The 22,883-nt window shown below is 41.7% G+C and overlaps 2 protein-coding genes across 2 annotated transcripts; both read right to left on the minus strand.

The window, feature by feature from the left end:
- Positions 1 to 762: 762 nt before the first annotated feature.
- fech (ferrochelatase) lies at positions 763 to 13,864 on the minus strand. The gene is made up of 11 exons (XM_044012590.1): positions 13,646 to 13,864; positions 12,149 to 12,239; positions 11,195 to 11,314; positions 10,206 to 10,354; positions 9,306 to 9,440; positions 8,868 to 8,974; positions 7,856 to 7,954; positions 7,325 to 7,432; positions 5,707 to 5,871; positions 4,918 to 4,977; positions 763 to 3,872 (listed from the first exon to the last, which is right to left on the minus strand). Exons 1-11 carry the CDS (start codon positions 13,683 to 13,685, stop codon positions 3,735 to 3,737), a joined length of 1,212 nt encoding a protein of 403 aa, XP_043868525.1. The 5' UTR covers positions 13,686 to 13,864; the 3' UTR covers positions 763 to 3,734.
- A 1,230-nt stretch (positions 13,865 to 15,094) lies between these two features.
- On the minus strand, positions 15,095 to 22,387 carry nars1 (asparaginyl-tRNA synthetase 1). Its single transcript, XM_044011853.1, has 15 exons — positions 22,211 to 22,387; positions 21,296 to 21,378; positions 21,135 to 21,200; positions 20,895 to 20,987; positions 20,714 to 20,803; positions 20,138 to 20,216; positions 19,954 to 20,024; positions 19,737 to 19,823; positions 19,100 to 19,321; positions 18,785 to 18,984; positions 17,639 to 17,774; positions 17,441 to 17,554; positions 17,159 to 17,290; positions 16,566 to 16,697; positions 15,095 to 15,458 (listed from the first exon to the last, which is right to left on the minus strand). Exons 1-15 carry the CDS (start codon positions 22,251 to 22,253, stop codon positions 15,327 to 15,329), a joined length of 1,680 nt encoding a protein of 559 aa, XP_043867788.1. The 5' UTR covers positions 22,254 to 22,387; the 3' UTR covers positions 15,095 to 15,326.
- Between the last annotated feature and the right edge of the window lie 496 nt (positions 22,388 to 22,883).

Consider the following 22,883-nt stretch of genomic DNA (forward strand, 5'->3'; position numbering starts at 1 on the left):
ATATCCACAAAAACACACTACTTTTAAAGTTAAAGATTAGCAGTGAGCACGCACTTCAATGGCTCTAGATTCAGGACGTAGCGTCATTTATCTGCAGCTCAATGATTCACGATCATAAAAACATTACACTTTTTAACTTTAAATGAACGTCATGTACGTGGTAACAATGATGAAAGAATGTAAAAACAATGTGTTCGTGTTCTGTTGTGTTTCTAGTTTAGCTAATTTACTACATTAGCTCCCTACTTAGCCTAGCCTTGGTGTGTGGTGTGATGTCACAAGCAGAATCCAGTTAGCTTACAGTTGCTATCGGCTGCTTCTAACATGTTCCAGTTGCTTCGACAGTCATACATTAAAAACACGGAACGGCGGCGTGTGAATTTAACGCTAGTTTCCATACAACTTCACAATCGATAATGTAAGCTAGTTACAGCTCGGTCAACTAAGCTAACTAGAGAGCTAATCTAGTTAATTGACTTGAAGGACACTTGGTATAACTAAACATGAAAGCATGTTTAACTACATACAGTATGTTGGAGCAGCCATTTAGAGTGATGAACTCGAGGAGTGAGGAGTTTTTACAGGTTGATCACTTGGAATAAAATCTCTGAGCCATGGCTATTGCAGCAAAGGATTGTGGGTAACGTAGGACATTAAATTCTTCTTAAAAGAAATTTTCACTTTCACAACAAACGTACAAGTCCAAGTAAACACACTGTAGGTCGTCGTCTGTAAAACATGAAGAAGCTCCACAAAACCAGCAGCTGTTATTTATTTATTCATTCTTATCTTTTTATTATTGCAGGAAGACTCGTTATCAGGCGTTTCATCTCATCCCTCCATTGTTACAAAAAAGACTATATAACAAGAGACAGATGCTTGTGTACATGTCCAAAAAACAAAAAAAGCGAAATAAAAATAAATAAATCCAAATGGCTCCAGATATGTAGGAGCTGCGACACACACACACACACACTTACTCAATCACACCCCCGAAAATCTAAACCATGTGACCTCTGAATTTTACTGCAGGGAACCTGAAATCTGCACAAAATGTGACTTTTTCCAATTACATTTGAAGTGTCAGATCCGATTAAAGGGAGTGAACACAGGAAATTTAGAGTTTTTCCATATTTTGATGAATTTCTCAACAAATAATCCAGAGATTAAAAAGTCACTTGGACAGCAGCTTGAGTGCTAGAGAATTTTTAACTTCACACAATGACGTTACGTACAAAAGAAGATCAATGGCATCGGAATAAGATTTGCGCTGTTCGCATTCCGGACACTTGAGAAGGAATACGATTATCTGGAGGAGTTTATCAGCGCTGAGATTACGCAAATATCCCACTGTGTAGTGTCATGAAATTACGACAAAATTATTGTCACTGTACGTACGTCGGGAGGAAGCGACGCTTCCTGGTAACCTCTGATAATGTGAGCATAGTGGAGAGTGGTCAACGGTCATTTACTCGTGTCACTCACGTTTTTGAAAATCACCGACATCTTAAATCACAAACTCTACCAAGAAAAGATGTTGGATTATTTTTTACCAAAAGCGTGTTTTGGTTAAGCACATACGGGATTAACATAAAGCACAAGTCCAGTAATTTCTAGTTCGCCAGAGTAAAAAAAGGCACATCGTCATGGCGTAGCATTAACAGCAGGGGGCGCACTCACAGGTACAGCGTGTGACGGACGCGTCGAAATGAGACGCTGCTGAATGCGTGGCTACGTCGCCTCGCCCCAGTTCCGTACCCCGGATAACCCTGATTAATTCTCGGCGGGAAAGAGCAGCTACTTCCTGTTACCCACCGCTTTCTGACAGGAAGTAGCCCGTTTTGACAGGAAGTAGCCACACTGTTAACATGTTTAGAACAAGTCGAGTGTTTTCTCGTATGAATCAGGGCGTGGCGAGTGTTGCCTCACCACATAGTTGGTCTATACTGCTTACATTGACGGACACCGCTTCAACTCTAGCACCAGCCATCAGGCCACACCCCCAGCGTTAGCACGTTGCGTACATGTGAGTGTGGTGTTAGAAAAACGGGGTCAGAGGTCGAGTTGCTACCCATGAAGTGGAAGATCTCACTTTGACACATTGGGGGGAGTTTCCTCCCGAAGTGAGCGGGCGAGGCAGAAGGCGGAGTCAAGTTAGCGACCTCTTTTTTTCTTCTTTTTTCATGTTGTTTTTCTAAGATGATGTCATAAAATAAAACAAAGTGTTTTTCATTTCATCCTCATGATTCTCTTCTCCGACGCATCTGAGCTACAGAAAGAAAACTTCAGCCTTATTTTTTTTACTTAAGTGCTTTTTGTACTTTTCCCTTAACAGCCTTTTTTCTTCTTCTTTTCTTTTCTATTTTTCTTTTTCTTTGTCACACCTTCAGTGATGTGACATATTTTGTGACTATGGAGAATACTGACCTATCTTTATAAACATTTTGCCTTAAAACTTTGAGTACTGCACCATGACTCACACATGGTTCTAATTTCTTCAGCTCAATAAAACGAACATAAATAATCATAACTGTCTAGTGGATAGTTAAAGGGATAGTTCAGGTTTTAGCAGTTATAGCCATTTAACAAAACTCACTTAATATAATCTACTTATCTTAAGAATATGTTCAGTAGTTCTCTCTCCAACACCAAAGTCCATAGAGAAAATCAGCAGCTTTAGGTCACGTGGACACAGGAGCTGCTGTCGCCCTGTTTTGGTCAGTTTGTGTCACTTTTGTTCAACAGAACAAAGGAAATCAAACAGATTTCCCATAATAACACATTGGAACTTTACTGATGGAGGCAGCAGTGGATCAACATCTCCTGACGTTAAAATCGCTGATTTTCTCTATGGACTTTGGTGCAGTGACTTATCAAGTGGCTGTAACCCCTGTCCCAAGGCTGGTTCTCAGAGACCGGGAGTACGACCACGCCTCAAAATAACCCGCAATATCCCTTTAGAAATAAACATGTCATAGAAAGTGCAAACGTAAAGAAGCAAACACTTTCCCTTTCAAATATAAGCCATTTGTTGTTAATTCAGCAGAAAAGCGCAAAAAAAAAAGCAAGTAAAAATTATAAAAAATAAACATGTGTATGATTTGTGTAAATATCCAGAGATTGGACGCCCTGAGAGGTCACGACCTCAGACACTGGACTACAGCTGCCCTCTGGTTTACTGCAGAAATCCCAGTCGCTGGGCTGATTTCTCGCACTTTAATTCACCTATCAGGCGGCGGCGGCAGCAGCAGTGTGAGCACTGCTCCAATCACATTGCAGGGATTTTAAGCGGGATGGGCGGGGCCGCGGCCTTGAATGGCCGGTGGCGAGGAGGAAGAGAAACGGCCGACAAAGCAGGTTTCCTGTGTGCGTGTGAACGGCTCCGTTGACGCTTATGTACGTAGCACCAGCGAGAAGTGTAACGGGGTCTCCAGCGGGGGTTTGCAGGGGCTGAGTGTAGGGAATGTTAGCGAGGATGAAGAAACAAACAAACAAAGAAACGAGTGTGAGGCTTTTTGCTGTAGCTGTGACGCGATGATATGAGAAGAGCGTCGGCTTTTCATTCGTCAAGTTTCTCTTTACATTAAAGAGAAATGAACAAAAACATAAGACCAAACTGTCGTTTGTGTGAGTGACGCTTCAGTTTGTCAAAAAGGCCATAATCGTTTCCTCTCAGGTCGCCCCCTGCTGTTCAAAGAGGCGACAGCAGCACATATGTGTGTGTGTGTGTGATTCTACGAGAGCTTCTGCTTGGCGAAGAAGGCCTTGGTCTCCCCGCAGGTGGGGTTGGTGCAGAGCGGGCAGCGCAGGGTCAGCTGACGGGAGCACGGCTCGTTGGACTTCAGGTGGGACTGGACCAGGTCTGCCAGAGCCTGGACGGGACAGAGGAGACGCACGGTCAACAGGCACAAGAGAAACACTGCCCTTTCACAATAAAAGTCTTCCAGCAGCTGAAACGGCACGCGTCTCGTTTCCTGTTGAGTACAATCAACAATCTGCTTCACAAAAACAAACATTACTGATGTAAACACACAGAAAAGTACTAATGTGACCTCAGGTCACCGACCTCTGGCTGATGAAGTGAAGATGGAGACGGCGTCTGTTTTTATAACGAGTCCATGCTTTGAAAAGACCTCACGACTGAAAGTGAGTCAACAAAAACTGATAAGTCAGTAATCTCAAATTAAGAATTAAGCCTGCCCTGTGGTCAGAGTGTGCAGACTCATGATGAAGGTGTTTTTCTTTATTTTCCAGAGGCTGCCGTTTGCAGACGACAGCAGACTGATGCAGCTCAGCCAGAAACTAAAACCACAGCGAGGAAACCATCCTTCAGTAACTACCAACTAATCATCCTCTGGATATTGATTTACACACTCACACACTCATACACACACACAGACACACACTCACACACACACAGACACACACAGTGAGAAGCCTCTGAGCGCGTCAGGTTTGACCAGCGAGCCAGCCGGGCGCTTCAGTTCTACTGTAGTCAGCTTTAAAGGTTCCCATTGATCTGCCCCCTCACTTTAATAAACCCAACACACACACACAAACACACACTCACACTCACAGGAGGGAGGTAAAAGAGGAGAGGAAGAAAGAAAACAAGAAAGAGAGAGAGAGGACGGAAGGTTCTGAGAAGCAAGTGAACTCCAGAAGATGAAGAACAAATGGATTCCTTCATTTCATTCTTCCCTCCTTCATTCATTATCGTCTTCCTTCCATCCTTCCTTCTTTATATCCTTACTTCCTTTCATTCTTCCCTCCTTTACATTCTCCCGTCCTTCCTTCCATCCATCCTTCTTTACACTCTTCCTTCCATTCTTCCTCCTTTACATTCACTCTCACACCTACAGTCAATTTAAGGAGTCTCACTGTGGGAGGAAACTGGAGAACATTTCTAAACTGTACCTTCATGAACAGAGGATTCCCGTTCAGCGACTCGGCTCTCCTGATGTTCTCCACACCGCACTGACCACAGAGGACGACAGAAGACACGATTTACACCGTGAAGTTCAACATCATCATCATCATTTCTAAAGACTGTACTGGTGCCACGTGTCAAATACAATCCCCCAGTGTCCCTCTCTTTATCTTTACGTGTCAACTAAACATCAGTAACATTATATTGATCTAAGGTTCCACTCAGACCTCGTGTTAAAGGGACACATCATCACAATGTGTTTAACTGCTTTATCTCACTGTTAAAAAGACACTTTTTTCCAACAGGAAACTGACGTTTGAGTCACCTTGTAAAATCGCTCACTCTCCCACACCAAAGTCCATACAGAAAATCAGATTTACCTCATTGACACAAATCAAAGCTGCAGTTCCTGCTTTCACAGCAGCTAAAAACACTGATGTTACCCATGCACTTTGGTGTGGATCACAAGGTTGTGTCTGAAGGTGAGAAAAGGCTGAAAACTAAGGCTTAAGACTATTGTAAACTTTAGCTGAGTGGAGTCTTTTGTTAAGAGGCTAAAATCACGTCTTCCTTGAGTCGACACCGTCTGTTTCATACAAACCTGAACTATCCACATGTTAATACCAGGTCTCTGATTATAACCTACATTGAAAGCAATTACAATCCGTCCATGTCTGATTTGGAACATGATCACCTCACACAGTCTTAGATCTGTTGACGCAGCAGAGCAGAGACAGTGACGTCTCTCTCTGTCTGTCTGTCTGTCTCCGTCTCACCTCCTCCCCCAGCACTTGTCCATACTCGATGTCCAGCTCGTGCAGCGTCTCTATGTGGTCAGAGGTGAAGGCGATGGGCACCAGCAGGATGTTCTTCTTCCCTCGTTCACACAGGCCTTTGATCACCTCGTCCGTCTGAGGGCCGAGCCACGGCATCGGCCCCACCTGAACACAACAGTCAGCGGTTTGTTCATGTGACGCCCGAGACTCACGCACACGCGCTCAGACGTCAGGGCAGACGTCGACCTATACGGCGCTTCAATACACTGTAAATGCTGATTTGTGTTTCTTTTGAACCGTTATATCTGACCCATTTTCTATATTATAAAAACAAATGACGCAAGAAATGTACACTTGTATCACTTATAATCTTATAATAATACAAATAATCTATAACCTAAATATTAAATAAAATGAAAGAGGTATTCTATTTTCATAAATAACAAATAATAATAATAATAATAATAAGAAGAAGAAGAATCAGTGTACGATTATAAATGTGACGCTTCAGTCAAATAATAGATGGATAAACTGACTATTATGATTCTACTCATATATAAAAGCAGTCAGCTTATTAAAAAACACCTTTAAACACATTAAATTCACCTTCGTCATGTGTTTGTATTGAAAAGTGTGCGTATGTGAACTCCACTGAGGAGAGCGTGAGGTTCTTTGAGTGGCTGTCGCTCCGGTATTACACAGACAAGTGTCGCCATCTAGTGGCTGACTGAAATATCAACGTGACATCTTCTTCAGTGGCTGTTTTTAAGCACAAAAACTTGAGTTAACTGAAGGTAAACGTGAAAACTGCCGTCTACCGTCAAACACTTCCTGTCTGATACTCGTCAGAATAAAAGGCGTTTACAAGAAAAATAGCTCCTTTTATAAAGCAATTAAAACAAAGTATTATCTAATAATAATAATGATAATAATAAGGTGCAATCTTACAAGCACAGACTTGAAGTTGTTTGTTTGTGAGACAAACGTGTTAATTAATGCCCTTGAGGTCGTTAAGTGTGGGGTTTGGAAACATCGACAGACTCTGGCCTTTAATTGTCAAACTCCAGTCTCACAGTAAATAACCTTCAGTCATCACATGACTCCGTGTGTTTACGCCGCCATGTTGGCAGGAAGCGCTTCTGCAGAAATGAACTGGTTTCGAGCTGTGGGAGTGCACTGTTCACTTTCAATCCAGCAGAAATATCGCCTTATACTGAGTAAGTAAACACATTATTTGAGACCTGCAGTATTCCAATCTTCAATTTTCTGACCGTCTTTCCCTCATTCCACTCCAGAGAACACTTACATGTCAAAATAAAAGCCTGTATCATGTAAAAGCTTCAGTTCCAGCATCGTGGTGCCCAAAAACTATCCAACCAGCTTTATTTTTAATGAAAACAGGTGACAAAGACACACGTTTCCGGACATGTTCCCACGTTTATGTGCTGCCAGATACATTCTTTCCTTGTAAGTGTGTGTGTCAGCTTTAAATGGACGACTGGAGGACTCAACCTTGATGACTCAGACCTGGGTAACGGGAACTCGACGTGAGTCAAACACTGGGAGCTATCGACTCAGCTCAGAAATCGTGCGTGTGTGTGTGTGTGTGTGTGCTCACCCTGGACTGCCACACCAGTCTATAAGGGTTACAGTGTCCCAGTCGCTCCATGACTCTTTGAACTGTGGCTCCCACTTCCTGAGGATACGGGTCTCCTCTGTTTACGACCTGTGCAGGTCGAACCACAAGAGGTCAGTGGCTTAAAGAACAAGTGCACGGTTAACAGGAAGTAAGGCACAAACATTGAGTTGATTGATCCATGAAGAGTAGAGTTTGTGTCACTCTGTAAAGTGACTCTCTCTCTCACACCAGACTCTATAGAGAAAATCAGCAGTTGTACATCACAGCACACGGGGAGTCGATCCACTGCCGCCTCCACTCATAAGTTCAAATGTGTTATTTTGTGACTTCAGTGTTTGAAATCCATCGTTTGAATTTACCCTAAAAAACACGAGGCAGCAGTCGACCAGCAGCTACTGAGTCTGCGAGATCTTAACATGCTGACTTTTCTCCATGGACTTTGGCGTGGGAGAGTACGCGGTTTACAGAGCGACACAGAACTCACCCACAGGTGCACTTCATGATACTCACAGCCAGGGGGAGCGAGTGTGCTGAAAACAGAATGACAACGTCGTCCCTCTTCTCTTCAGGAAACTTCTGCAGCTCGTTGCTCACGTGTTCTGCAAAACACTAGCACACACACACACACACACTTTTTTTATATCCTTTTTCCCTTGTTTCATTCATCATACACAGTACTGTGCAGAAGTCTTAGGCCACGACAATAGAGGATAGTTATTTCAATTTCACTTCCAGGAACACATCCAGAAAACATGTATGCAGTTTTTTGTCATTTAAAAAAAAAAACATCCTCTACAGGTGTCAAGTATTTAGCGTGAGCCACACTTACACTTGAACAATAACACATCTTGGTTAATACTGGAGTGGAACCTTCATTAATGTTACTGGTAAATCCTGTGTTTGTCCTACTATTTCATTTAAAGAAATATCTGCTGTAACAAACATCTGTTACACCAGGTTTATTCAAGACATGCTTGAGCATGACATGAGGTCAACTCATTGACAGCTCACTAACATATAAGAGCAGCTTTAAATCTCATCACTTCACTCCAAATTCCAATGATCCACAGAATTTGACAGACAGAAAAAACAATATGGCCATGTGTACATATACACATGGCTGTTGGGACTGCGGTCGAGACACGGCAGCACAAAATGGCCGCCTCCGTAAAGCAAGACCCCTGTCTGATGAATATTCAGTACAAAAAGCTACGGAAAAGTGCAGTTATTAATTTTAAAATGATTATACTCAATTAAAAAACACAACACAAGTGATTAATTTAGTCGTTATTTACACATAAATGTTACATACTGGACCGTTAAATTGGAGAAAAACAAAATTATTTACTGGTCATATGATCACAAACAATGGCCACATTGAGCTTGTTTGTTGCTATGACAACGTCTCATCCACGTGGGTTTGTTATCTACATAATGTTCAGCCTGTGGTCCTCTGAGTGTGTGTGTGTGTGTGTGTGTGTGTGTGTGTGTGTGTGTGTGTGTGTGTGTGTGTGAGTCTAACCTCCACCAGCAGTGGGTGTGTGGGCCAACGGTCGATGACGCTCCAGCGCATTTTGGGCCTGTCGTCTCTGTTGCTATAGTAACGGTAGATTGCGTTCAGGCTGCTGCCTGGTCACACAGACAGACAGACAGTCACGTTAGCATCGGACGCGTGTTGCGTCACATGGCGACAGCAGAGGGATTACTTATTCCAGATTATTTCCACAAGTAAAGCTCTGAAACGTAGTGCAAATAAATATTTACACTGAATATGAAAGAAATAAAACCTCACGTCAGGTGAAGAGTCTACAAAAAACTACAGACGCACATATTAAACTGCTATAATATTTCACAATAAAAGCCTGGATTGGAAAGCGGCATGCTTTTACTGTGAAACAACAGCTGTTGCGTGTATTGGTGGTTGGTTTGACAGTAAAGGTTTTTGATTTTACAGCGTCACCTGTGGTGGAGCAGCTGTACTGCGGGTACTGAGTGAAGGCCACCGCCCTCTCCACGCCGTCCTTCTCCATCTCCTCGATGGCCTCCTCCGTCAGCGGGTGAACGTAGCGGAAACCGATGTAGAACTTGTGAGGAGCTGATGAGATGGAATAACAAAACAATAATCCTGTTAGAGTGTGAATAATGCTGTAATCTGATGTGCACACAGAGGATTAGTGACGATAAACATGTTTATTGACGGGATTATTTTTACAGTCCGACTCGGGTTTGAGATGTGGTCACTTTTCAAACCGCTGTTCTCGCCGTTAAAGATCTTATCTGCGAGGGCGTGTCGCAGGCGTGTGAGGAGACACTCCTTCACTGAGCTGCTATCTACACACACACACACACACACACAAACACACACACACAGTACACACAGTACACACACAGTACACACAGTACACACAGTCTGCTGAAAACTGAAGCCTCACCTTAGAATTTCAAACAATAACAAACCACAAAAGTCTATAGAAACTAGAAGAAGAGGAAGGCGGGGCTTAATACGTGTGTGTGTGTGCATTTGTTAACTATTCCATCAGAAAACAATCAGTGCTCTTATGTACATGTTAAAAGTCTGGTTTTAGTCAGATTAAGACAATCATTTGGTTTTCTTAACGTCATGCAAAGACATTAGTCCGACTAAAATCGGACCAGTCTTAGTCAGACTAACATACCTAGAATATATGATTCATAGTGTGATTACTGCTGCATGTATACACTCAGTCGGACTGGTTAGTTGGGTCCAGCGTTCTACAGCGCCACCTACAGAAGCGGAGTCAGCTAAACAAGGCCAATAAAGTGATTTTTTTTCTCTCTGCATATTTATTCGGACTCTGAGATGTCTGCCGTGAGCGCTCACCTGTGTCGGGACACATGTCGTCCAGCAGCTTCACCATGCCCTCTCCCTGCATGGACGTCCAGTGTTTGATGGGCGAGCCTCCTCCGATCTTACTGTACTGCTCCTGGATCTTGGGCGTGCGGCGCTTGGCGATGAACGGACCGAGTTTACTGCGGACCAGAGGAGACGGCGGCGGGGTTAGGAACGTTCATGTTCGCTGGACGCGAGGAACGAGGGCAGCTGAAGTCACTTTTTATTCATATTACTTAAGTAAAAGTCTTAAAGTTTATGACATTTACTTAAATGTCCTTTTCTGACATAAAATTTACTTAATTCTTAGTAAAGTATTTAAAAAAAGTGAGGATTGAGCAATGGTGGCTCAGTGGTAGGGCGAGTTGTCTTTCAACTGGGAGGTTGTGGGTTCCTGGCTCTGATCGTCCTTGAGCAAAGACACTTAACACCCATGTTGCAGTGCATGAATGATGTGAATGGGTGAAAACTGTAGTGTGAAGCAGTTCATCAAGACTCTATATAAATACAGACCATAATACCAGCTCTTCTTCTTCTGATTTTATTTGGTAGTAACGAGTAACAAAGAAAGTTAGAAAGTCGCTATAAATATAAATAAGTAAGGTAAAGTACAAATACGTGAATTTTGTACTTAAGTACAACATTGGTTTTTACTGTTGATGCAAGTGGCAGCCATCTTGGAATCCTACACGGAAGTTAGTGAGATCTGAATAAAGCTCCGCCCCCTCTGGTTTGCAACAAAACATTTTTTAAAGTGGCCACTCGTGGCAACAAACAAATACTCCCCATTGACCACAATAATAGTAAAAGAGATGCCTGTAAAAGTGTCATCGAGGACATCAAGACAAGGACATGAGGCATTTATAGCTCTTTGTGTTCTATGTTTTTGTTTTTGAAATACACTTTTCCGTGTGTGCTTTTGGTGAGCAGCTCTGTCCATAAGGAATGTCTCTTTTGTGTGTGTGTGTGTGTGTGTGTACTTTTGAACGGGGAGTTTCATCAGGTCCGTGTCCATGAAGAGTCGCAGCAGGAAGTCATGGACGTCTTCCAGTTTCTCTGGTCCTCCCATGTTCAACATCAGGATTCCAGTCTTTGGTTTCCTGCAAACACAGTGACAGACAGACACAATGGTGATGACAGACATGACAGACACGACAGACACAACGGAGACAACAGAGACATTGTCACTTTAGACATCGACCGAAAACTTTAGCTACATCTCTGCAGCCGATAGCGGCGATAAATGTTGGCTGATTTTCTTTTTTTTTTTCACCTCCCATTGATGAAATTTAACCGTTATAACATACATCACAATATAATAACATTCTTCATGGCATGATTATTTATGTTGTCTGTTCTATGGCTTGTTTTACTGTCGTCTGATCACTCTATACGTTTTTCTAATCTGTGAGCTACAGTATTTTACATATGTTATTATATACAGAGCTTAACACATGCATTAGACTATATCCACCCACAGCATTGGTAATAATCCATGTTTCTGTTATGGTTAGCTCATTATTATTCCTTGATTAAGATGTCAGATTATACTTATTTACTTGCATTCCTCAAGAGAAACATTAGTTTTAGTGGTTGAATGTTATGCTTGATTCATTTCTGACTCCACAGAGAAGAAGACCAGTGAGACGGCTCAAATTTGGGTATAAAAAGATGAATGAAGGCTTTGAAAGTCTTCTAAAATAATGACAGGCGGTCTCATGAATGTGTTAAGCACTGCATGTCAAATCATATTAAATAACACTTGTGTAAAATGTAGTGTTATGTTATAGAAGAAGAACAAAAAAAGCAAACGACCAATCCAAGCTGTAGATTTCAGCGGCTGGTGTTACCCTGACAACTGTCACACACAGGTGACTGACAGTTGTCATGTTGTGTCAGGTGTGTGTGTGTGTGTGTGTGTGTGTGTGTGTCACCTGTTCTCCTGTGTCTCTGGCGTTGCAGTCTGGGCTAACGCAGCAGCGGTGGAGCGTCTCCTCACACTCAGGCTGACGCTGCTCCTGACGACTGACAGACAAGAAAACACAACCTTTATTTAGGAGTGCGACCTCTCCTGCACCAAAGCCCATTTAATAAAAAAAAATAAAAAAAAACAAGCACAGAGGAGGTGTCGATCCACTGCTGCCTCCATCAGTAAGTTCACGTGTGTCCGTTTGCAATTTCTGCTTTTGAAATTCTCAGTTCAGATTTACCTCAGTGGCACAAACTGACCACATGGGGCAGCAGCAGCAGAGCTTAAATTGCTGATTTTCTCTATGGACTTTGGTGCAGGAGAGTGAGTGCTTTACAAAGAGACACAAACTGTCCAAAATGGGTGACTGGCTTTACAGCACAGTCGCCTTTAACGTGACACTGACTAAAAATAAAGGATAAACAGGCTATAACTGGTTTGTTTCTGGTTTGGCCACCGCTGTTTGACAAGGCTCTTGGCTGCCTCAAGTACATACATACTGTACAATCTTTTATTTGAAGTATTTAAAACAGGAACACAATCATAATAAGATGCAGCTCATGCCAATAAACCTTCACAAATGTTCTTTGGGATATGTGTATAAATATGCCCCCTTTTTATTTTGTACACAAGAAGGAAATGTGTATATTGACATAACTGGTAATGTTATTTTCATCGAGCCAACTGTACTTTTACTTGTTTTATTTCCATGTACAGTAAAAGTACAGTTCCACTTTCATAACCCAAGCTGCAGTGCCACCTGACGCCACTAGGGGCCTGTTGAGATTATGCAAGTTGAATGCGCTGGAATTGTGTAACTGTGACAATGTTAATCTCTCTGTGACTTCCCGTTAAAAGCCTCGACAAGTCAAACGCGTCGCATTAACGGATCCCCCAGCTCGTTACTAAAAGCAGCGCGGCTTTAAGTCCATTATGCAAGTAAAACGTTTATCAATAACCCGCGGTTAATGTATGGCTGCGTCAAGACGCCGCGCGTTCGCGCCTGGACACAAACGGAAACGCTGCAGGTTAGGCTGCAAAATAAAAGCATTTCAAATTACACGTTTCAGCGTCTTGAAGACGATTCAACCCACATAAACGGCTCCTAATGGCAGCAAACCTAAGATGTAGGTGGTTCATAAAAGAAGCCGATAATGTAATAGAACATAATATGATGAATTAGTCGTTATTAGTCAATCAATTTCTCTTTATTGTGAAAATCCTGCACGGGAAACAGCATAAGGATATTTGCTAGCTTAACACTGCTTTACGAAATGTTGACGCCAATGTCAGCGGCGTGCTTTTGAGTTCGCTGCTTGAAAACGCCGCGCTCTTTTAACGAACTGCGCTCAAACTTCTCCACGGAAACACGGTGGCACTGTTAATTCACTCCTGAGCTACAGCGGTGAAAACTTAGAAGGGTTTAACTGCTCAACTTCCAGGAGCTAACTGTCACACTCACATTGGATAAAGCGACCGGCGCTGCCCAGCACTGCCATCATGCTAGCTTCCTGTTTCCGAAGCCGATAAACGTCCTTCTTCCCCCGGTCAAACAGAGCCTGGATTCTCCCACTGACAGCCGCCGGACCCACGAGTGTTTCCCTTCACAGAGTGACGCTGTGGCCGCTCATGAGTGTCAGACGGATTCCTTTAACCACCACCGGGATGGCTTCACACTTGCGTCAAGCTTTGCCACAGTCACTGACGCATTTCCGATTTGTTAATTTCAAAATAAATCTAACGGTGACGATGCAATTTTTCCCAGTTACTTCATACATTTGTAATATTATCACCTGAAATATCTATTACTTTGGCTATTCTAAAGTGAATATATTTAGTATTAAGCATTACATTATCTTAATTTTATTATTATTACCATTATTCCTCTTTTGCTACACAAGTTGTCCAGTAGGCGTGTGAACTGCTAACATATTGAATCTTAAATTAATCTTTATTTAAGCTCAACATTTCAGAGGACATTATTCCCAGTTTAATGTACTAATCTTGAGAGACTTATTTATTCAGTTAACTTTCTTTTTAGTACACCAGAGGAGCTGATTATATTTGAATGCCGTCAAACAAGACGGAATTCATGCTTTTATTATGGAATCAGTCTTGGTAGATTTCTGCGTTGACGCTTGCTCAATTCGATTCGCTTGACACAGGTTGTCGCGCTACTATTATTGCGTCACTACGTTGGTTTAGATTACAAGGAAAGACACCGCCCCCCACTCGTGCCGGTCACGCCCACGGCATTTTGTCGTTGGTGTGTGTGTCATGAACTTTATTTTTGCCGACTGCACTTCCCTTTTACTGAAGACACTTCCGGTAAAAGCTCAAGCGAATGATAAAGCAGGACTTTCTCATAAAAGTCACCTTTTGAGGCTAAATATCACTTTACTGTGACAAAATGGGTTCTTTTACTCCGGATTTCCTCAGGGATTTTGAAAAAGTACCTTAAAAATGTAAAAACATGCAGCTTTACTTATTTTTTCATCTTTTTTCATCTCTTCAGTGGCATTGGTGAGTTAATCCTTTAGAGATTTCTGTAGATAGTATTCATAATGTTAAGTAAATTCTACTGAGACATGAAGCTTTAATGTCAGAATTATGGATTATTTTACTGTGAATTTCCACAGGAATTGGCAAAAAAACTTTTTTTGTCAGTTTCTGTGGATAATATTCAGTATTTCTACAAAGACTTGAGGCTCTTAAAATCAAATTATGGATCATTTTAGTCTAGATGTCAAAAGGAATTTGGAAAAAAAAAATCACTTAAAAAATGTAAATAAATGCATCTTAAATTATTTTTTTAAATGAATTCCAGTGGATGATTTTCACAGAACACACAGTAAATTGACAGAAATACAGTATTTGACAGCACAAGAGACGAGTCCACACATGATAGACCTTTCTTTTTGAATAGTATTTTATTTGGTCCATGATTTGCAGAGACACCAGGTACATGATCACAGACTGAACATGAGGAGGAGACGTGTTGAGACGCCGTAGAGCGAAGACAAAACTGGACCAAACATTGGATTCTGTCTCCGTTTTTGGGCTTGCCTTTTTTTTTTTAGAGTTAGGTGGTGCTTACGTGCAACTTGGACTGACTGTGTGTGTGTGTGTGTGTGTTTGTTTGTTCATGGTCGGCAGCGCTGGATGAATCGTGGATACAGACACACGTCTCTGATGTGATGTCGGTTCAGCAGCCAGGTGAGGAAACGCTCCAGACCCAGACCGTAACCCCCGTGAGGACACGAGCCGTACTTCCTCTGAGAGACAAGAGACACAGAGAGCAGCCTGTTAATTCACGACACGACTCAGGCTTCTGGTTTGGGAAATGTAGGAACAAGACGCGCAAACTTCAGTCTCCTGAGAATTTGACACTAACTTGTGTCGAAGAAATAGTTTCATAAGAAGCCCAACGTAACGCTAAGTGGCAAAGTAGCTAACATGACGACCGCTGCTAATGCCAACAACACTGCAGACAGTGTCGTTCCTGTTTGGGAACCTGTTTTGTCATACTTCAGTAGTCTCCAAGAGCTTTCCTAAGACATTGATGGACTAAATTAGAAGATTTTAGGTAGTCTATAGTCTTGCGGCTTGGGCCCACACTAAGGTTCACTTGGCCGGTCATACAGACCTCTGAAGTCATGTTGTCCCTCATTGAAATTCTGTTCATTTATTTCATTTATTACATTTTATCTAGGGCCACACGGTGGTGTAGTGGTTAGCACTCTCGCCTTGCAGCGAGAAGACCCGGGTTCGAGCCCAACAAGGGCCTTTCTGCATGGAGTTTGCATGTTCTCCCCGTGTGTGCGTGGGTTCTCTCCGGGTTCTCCGGCTTCCTCCCACAGTCCAAAAACATGCAATGTGGGGATTAGGTAAATTGGACACTCTAAATTGACCATAGAAGTGAGTGTGAGAGTGAATGGTTGTTTGTCTCTAGCTGTGTGTGGCCCTGCGATGGACTGGCGAACTGTCCAGGGTGTACCCCGCCTATCGCCCGATGTAGCTGAGATTGGCACAGCACCCCCCGCGACCCTCTGGTGGAGGATAAAGCGGTTAGATGATGACTGACTGACATTTTATCTAGGTGTACCTGTGTCTATGACACCTAACACAAAAGCTTTTCTTTATGTTTATTATTATTACTTTTCTTATTTTTGGTCGTCGGGTGGGGGGGGAGGTTTGTGTGTGTATAAAAAAAAAGAAAAAAGAAAAGTCTTTTGTAACTTTGCTGTTAAATCATTGTTACTACCCTTGATAAAAAGATTTATAAAACAAACAAACAAAAAAAAGAATTAAAAAAAGAAACACTTCATGTGTTAGAGCAGTGGTTCTCAAACAACCGGGTCGGTTTGTTCCATGTCTTTTACCTGGTCAGTGTACCAGTAGTAGGGTGTCGGGTCGATTCCCTCCCTCTTGTAACCCTCGAGCAGCTCCTCCGAGTCCCAGATACGCATTGAGCCTCCGACAATCTCGCCAACGTTTGGCATCAACACGTCGACCTGAGACACAAAGTGGAGTCAGTGTTACGTTTAAAGTCTGTGCGAGTGTCTTCTCAAATCAGGCTTCCCACTCCTTGATCGATATCAAATTTAAGGACTTTCCAGGACTAAATTCCCTAAAATTCAAGGACAGAATGTGCTGACACAGCTTAAGATGGGAGGGCTACTTTCTACGTACATGCTGATCTTGGAATTTTAATTTCCCAGACATATCAATATCATGATCTAACCATTATGATATCGTATCGTGGCCTTAAATATTGTGATAATATCACATTGTGACTTTAAATGTCGTGATAATATCGTATCATGACTTAAATATCGTGATAACCTACTAACCACCTACTATATCAACTGAACTTCTTTCTTGCACAAAATTCAAGCACTTTCAATGACCTCAAGGACCCGTGGGAACCCTGTCAAATACAAAAGGGGGCGGGGCCTGGGGAGAGAACTCGTACCGACTCGGTGAGGCGCTTGTCGTCAGAGCAGCGCTGCATGTAGAAGGATTTGATCTCAGCAGGGAAACGACAGAGGAGGATGGTCTCGTTGATGGTGTCGGTCATCAACCTCTCTGGAGCCTCGGGGATGTCCTGAGAGAGAGACACACAGAGACAGAGAGACAGACACAGAGACATAAGACCATTCAATCAATAAGTGGTAGAAGCATTGAACATTTTGAAAGCAATGGTTCATTTTAATGTTATCTTAGGTAAGATTCAGTACAACAATCAAATCATCACCTCTCCAAACTCGTAGTAGGAGCCGTCGTCCTTCTTGACGTCGTGCTCTCGGAGCCACTCGATGGCTTCGGTGTAGTTCATCCTCCTGAACGGTCTCTTTGGAGGTTTGAAGTTCTGGAAGACAATTTAGGAAATTGAAGAAAATGTCCACATGAACGTGCGCAGCTTCAACGTGCAGATAACCAAACTGTGCCGTACAGGGTTGATGTCGTAGAGCAGCTGAGCGGCGGGGGATTTGAGCACACGGTCCACCACGTCACACACCAGGTCCTCGAGTCTGTTCAGCAGGTCCTCAAATGAGATGAAGGGACACTCGGCCTCGATGTGAGTGTATCTGAAAACACCAACAAAAAGACAAGCACAGTTTGTTTTTCAGTTTGATGGAGGGGGGGAAATCCATACAGTGAAATATCGTAACAAATATGATGATAATCTAACAAATAAACATTTAACTTTTTGTGGATTAACATAAAAAAAGAAATCAATTGACATTTCAGTCCACTAAATGGTGCCAAGTGCTCTCTCTCTCACTAGAGCTGTTGAGAATATACTGAGAATCTATCGCAATATATGCTGTATGATTTCACAAATATCGTGATAATATTGTATCATGAATTAATTATTGTGCTAATATCGTGACTTAAACATCATTATAATATCGTATTGTGACTTTAAATGTCGCGATAATATCGCATCGTGGCTTTAAATATTATGATAATAACGTATTGCGGCTTAAATATGGTGATTATATCGTATCTTTGCTTTAAATGTTGTGATAATATCGTCTTGTGGCTTTAAATATCGTGCTAATATCGATCATGACTTTAAATGTTGTGATAATATCGTCTTGTGGCTTTAAATATCGTGCTAATATCGATCATGACTTTAAATGTCGCAATATCGTACTGTGGCTTTAAATATCGCATCGTGAAAAATTATTGTGACAATATTGTGACTTAAAGATCATGATAGTATTGTATTTTGACTTTAATATCGTATAGTGGTGTCCCACCCTAGTGGAGTTTTAAGGATTTTATTTGTTGTTTTGGTAATTTAACATGTTACATATATATATATATATATATATATATATATATATATATATATATATATATATATGTATATATATATATATATAAATATATAAATATATATATACATATATGTGTATATATATACACATATATATAAAAAAATAAATATATATATATATATACATATACATATATAAAAAATTATATATATATATATGTATATATACATACACACACACACACACACACACACACACACACACCAGTTATATATGCAGGTGTGTGTGTGTGTTGTGAACAGCACACTCACTCTGACAGGTGTCTGCGGGTGCGGGACTGCTCGGCTCGGTACGACTGGGCGATGCAGAAGGTGTCGCCCAGAGCCGGGATGCAGGTTTCCAGGTAGAGCTGCGAGGACTGCGTCAGGTACGCCTCCTCGCCAAAGTAGTTGAGGTTAAAGAGGGTGGAGCCGCCCTCCACCTGAGTCTGCACCAGGGTGGGAGGAGTTATCTACAGCCGGAAGAAAAAAACAAACACACCTTGTATTGACAACCGTATCTCACGAATCGTATGGACATTTTATATTTCACTTCTCATCTCAGCGATAACCGTGAACGAGCGTCACCTCATAGTATCCTCGGTTGAAGAAGTGGTCCCTGAAGCACTGTGTGACAGTGGATCGCACTCGCAGGATCTTGGAGACGTTCTCTCCTCTGATCAGCATGTGTCTGTTGTTCAGCTGCACGTCTACATCCGACTCTTCGTTCAGCAAGTTGTCGGCGCCGCCCGCTGGAGCCAAGCCGACCAGCTCCCAGAAGTCGCAGTGCAGCTCGTGTCCACCAGGCGCCTACGAGAGGAAAACAAAAGAAGCTTGTGTCCAACTCTCCTGCGCCAAAGTCCACAGAGAAAATTAGCAATTTAACATCAAGTGCACACAAGAGTTGCTGATCCACTGCTGCCCCCCTCAGCACATGTGAGTTACTACAATAAATCTGAACACAGGTTTTCCAACACCAAAGCCGCAAGACAGGACATTTATTATTATTATTAATAATAATAATAATAATAATAACAATACTACATCACATTTGAACTTATTGATAGAGGCAGCAGGAGATAAATTACTCCTGAATGCAGTGATTTAAAATCGCTGATTTTCTTTGTGGGAGAGCGAGTGATTTACAAAGAACACAGACTTCTGTTTCCTGCTGTGAGAGACTGTCGAACAGTCAGTTATAGTTTTGTACTGCAGGTGTATTTACCTGTTTCCCCTCAGGAACTGCAGTGACGGTGCCGTACAGAGCGACCGTGCTCTCTGTGGACAACATCAAACCATTGTAGCACTGGCACTGAAGAGGAGAAAAGGTTGTAATTGGTGCCTTTTACTTTGCAGTACTCTATGAAGAATAACCCACTAACACTGAGTGGATTTTACAACTCTATGCATTAAATAGTTGATCCTTGTTTGACAGGTCATACCAGTTTATCAGACAGGACACACTGGAGGAAACCAGTTCCATCCCGCAGCACAATAAACATCAGGTTCTTCCCTGAAAGAGATAAGAGATTTTTTCTTTGGTGTGTGTGTGTGTGTGTGTGTGTGCGCTCCGTTTCACTTTCTAAATGAATCATTATGTGTATTTTCACGTCTTCTGCTCCTCACCCTGTCTCCTGAGCCGATGAACCCATCCAAACACTTTGACCCTCTGACCTCGCTTTGGCTCCAGGTGGTGAATTTTCACCTGCAACGCACAGACACAAGTCATATTTAATGCATTTAGCACTGAGCAACAACAACAGAATATATACTATGTGTTTGTGTTGCAACAACAGATAATAAGTGAATTTTATATACGCAAGTTTCTATTCACTTAATCTTTATGTGAAGTTTATGTTGCTTTATAATCTCCCACACCAAACCCCATAGAGAAAAATCACCATTTTTGCTCACAGGGACACAGAAGCTACTGATCATCTGTTGCCCCAGATTGGCTAGTTTGTGTCACTGAGGTGAATCTGAATGAGGGATTTAAAACACCAAATTCACCAAAGAACACATTTGAACTCACTGATGGAGGCAGCAGTGGATCAACAACTCATGTGTGGCGTGGTGTTAAATCAGTGATTTTCTCTATAGAGTTTGGTGCAGGAGAAATAACACAAACTTCAGTTTCAGAAAAACTTATCATAGACATAATCTCATAAGTGTGTCATATCTCACATATGCTTAAAAACTGACCGTTTCAGTCTCAGGTAGGCTGGGGTCATTCTCGATGACAATGTTCTTGGCGTCCTCCAGGTTCTTCTCTCTCCTCTCGATGTCCTCTGCCTGCACAGTGAACGAACGTTTACATGACAAAAATACTGGCTTCTTGTGTTATTGCGTAATTCCACGAGAGAAGCCGAAGCAAAACACTCACCTCTTTCTTTTCTTTGGCACCGCTTTTCATCTGCTCACGGTTAAAGGCCTTTTTTGCATTTTTCATCTGCGTCTTCGAGATCACTGCCCAACGCTGGCGAGGAGGAGAGAGGAGACACGGAGAGACACATTCAAAAAAACTCAGTGAAGCATGTGTATATATATACATATACACACACACATATATATATATACACGTATGTACACGTGTATATAAAAAATAAAGGTTAACATAACAAACCTCTTCCTCCTTTTGCGAGTCTACGTAGATGGTCGGGAACGGCTCCTTCCCAGCAAACATCAGAGCCTGTGATGACAAAAACAATAAAGAAATATTACGACGCATTTTAAACCAATGAAAACTCAACTTAAGTGACACGCTGTGACAACACGACGGCGTACCTTGAGAGCAGTTTTGAAGGGTTTCTGCTCCGTGCCGTCTCCATCCTTGTCGCTGCCACATTTGTCCGACACGTACACTTCGGCTGAGGAACAGAAGCGTGACGAAATTCGATTGTAATAACTCAGTTTACTACTTTTTTACATTCAGTTATTTTTGCAACAGGGTGCTGTGCGGTATATATGGTTTATTATGAGACTGCAATATTATCGTGCCATTATATAAATATCAAGGACGGCTTGAAATGAATGTCAATGAATGAACGTTTAATTGATGACATATTACTAAATTAATTGTGAAATATTTTGATGATATTTTGATACTATCAATATATTATAATAATAACAATAATAATAATAATAATAATAATAATAATGATCAGCTTGACTCACATCTCAGATTTTTCTTAAATATCAATATATTTAATCTGTTGGGGCAAAGAACCAATACAATAACTAATATATATATATATATATATATGTATACACACACACACACACATTTATATATTTATTATGTATAGATTTGTAAAACTCATTAACAACTATGCTTTCTTCAGCAGCGATTCAGGGGGCAATTATCGATCTTTATTGGTGTGACATTTCATCGCGATACTTTTAATTATCGCCATTACCTTTTTTAGTTGTATGGCTGAGCCGTGGCTACATGTACAGTACAGTATACATTGACTGACGCAGCCCCACATTCTGCTCTGTGTGAAGCGCTTCGTTGATCTACATCAACACAATTAAATTGCGATTAAATAAAATGTTTAAAAAAAATAAAAATACGATGGCAAAAGCAGCGGAGGCTCCATGCTAACCGCTAAGTGAAACTGATGCAATACGCTACACACATGGGAGCTAGCTGGCTAGCCACTTAGCCAGCTAGCTCTGAATAAACGCTAGTCTCCTTACCCACAGAGACTTGCTCCACACATTTTGTTAGCTCCGTCGCCATGTCTTGTCCAGTTGCGTGTCCGCTGAGGCGGTGAATTATAAATGTTTTTAATGTGGAAACCAGGGAGAAGCGACAGATGCCGGTGCCTCCGCAGTCACGGACGCGCAAGTTTACGTCAGCCTCAGTCTCCACCGGGTTGGTTCACCCAGGAGGCGGGAGCTGCCGCTACAGCCTACAATCTGATTGGCCACGAGTGTCTACGTCACAACCAGAAGAGGAAATCCTATTGGTGTATGGTGTTTGACAGTTCAGTTTATTAGTCACGCCCCCTGCTCCATCAAACTTCCTTTTTTAACCTCACAATTTTGACATTTGTCTTATATCTTATGGAGGACGATAAATTACAAAGTAATAACAAATAAATAAAGAAAATACATACATAAATACATGTATTTATTTATTCATTCTTTTATTTCTGTGTTTATTTATTCATTATTTCTTTCTTTTATTTATTTATTATTATTACTTCACTTATCGCCATCTCCATATATAGCTCATCATTGTTTATCTTATCTCATAACGAGGACTTTCATTACAATTTCCCCTTGGAGATGAATAAAGTACTTCTATTCTATTGTATTCTATTACAATTTTGACTTTTTAATCTCACCAATTTGACAATTTGATGGT

Source organism: Solea senegalensis, linkage group LG21, assembly GCF_019176455.1.
Source record: "Solea senegalensis isolate Sse05_10M linkage group LG21, IFAPA_SoseM_1, whole genome shotgun sequence".
NCBI classification, from domain to species: Eukaryota; Metazoa; Chordata; class Actinopteri; order Pleuronectiformes; family Soleidae; genus Solea; species Solea senegalensis.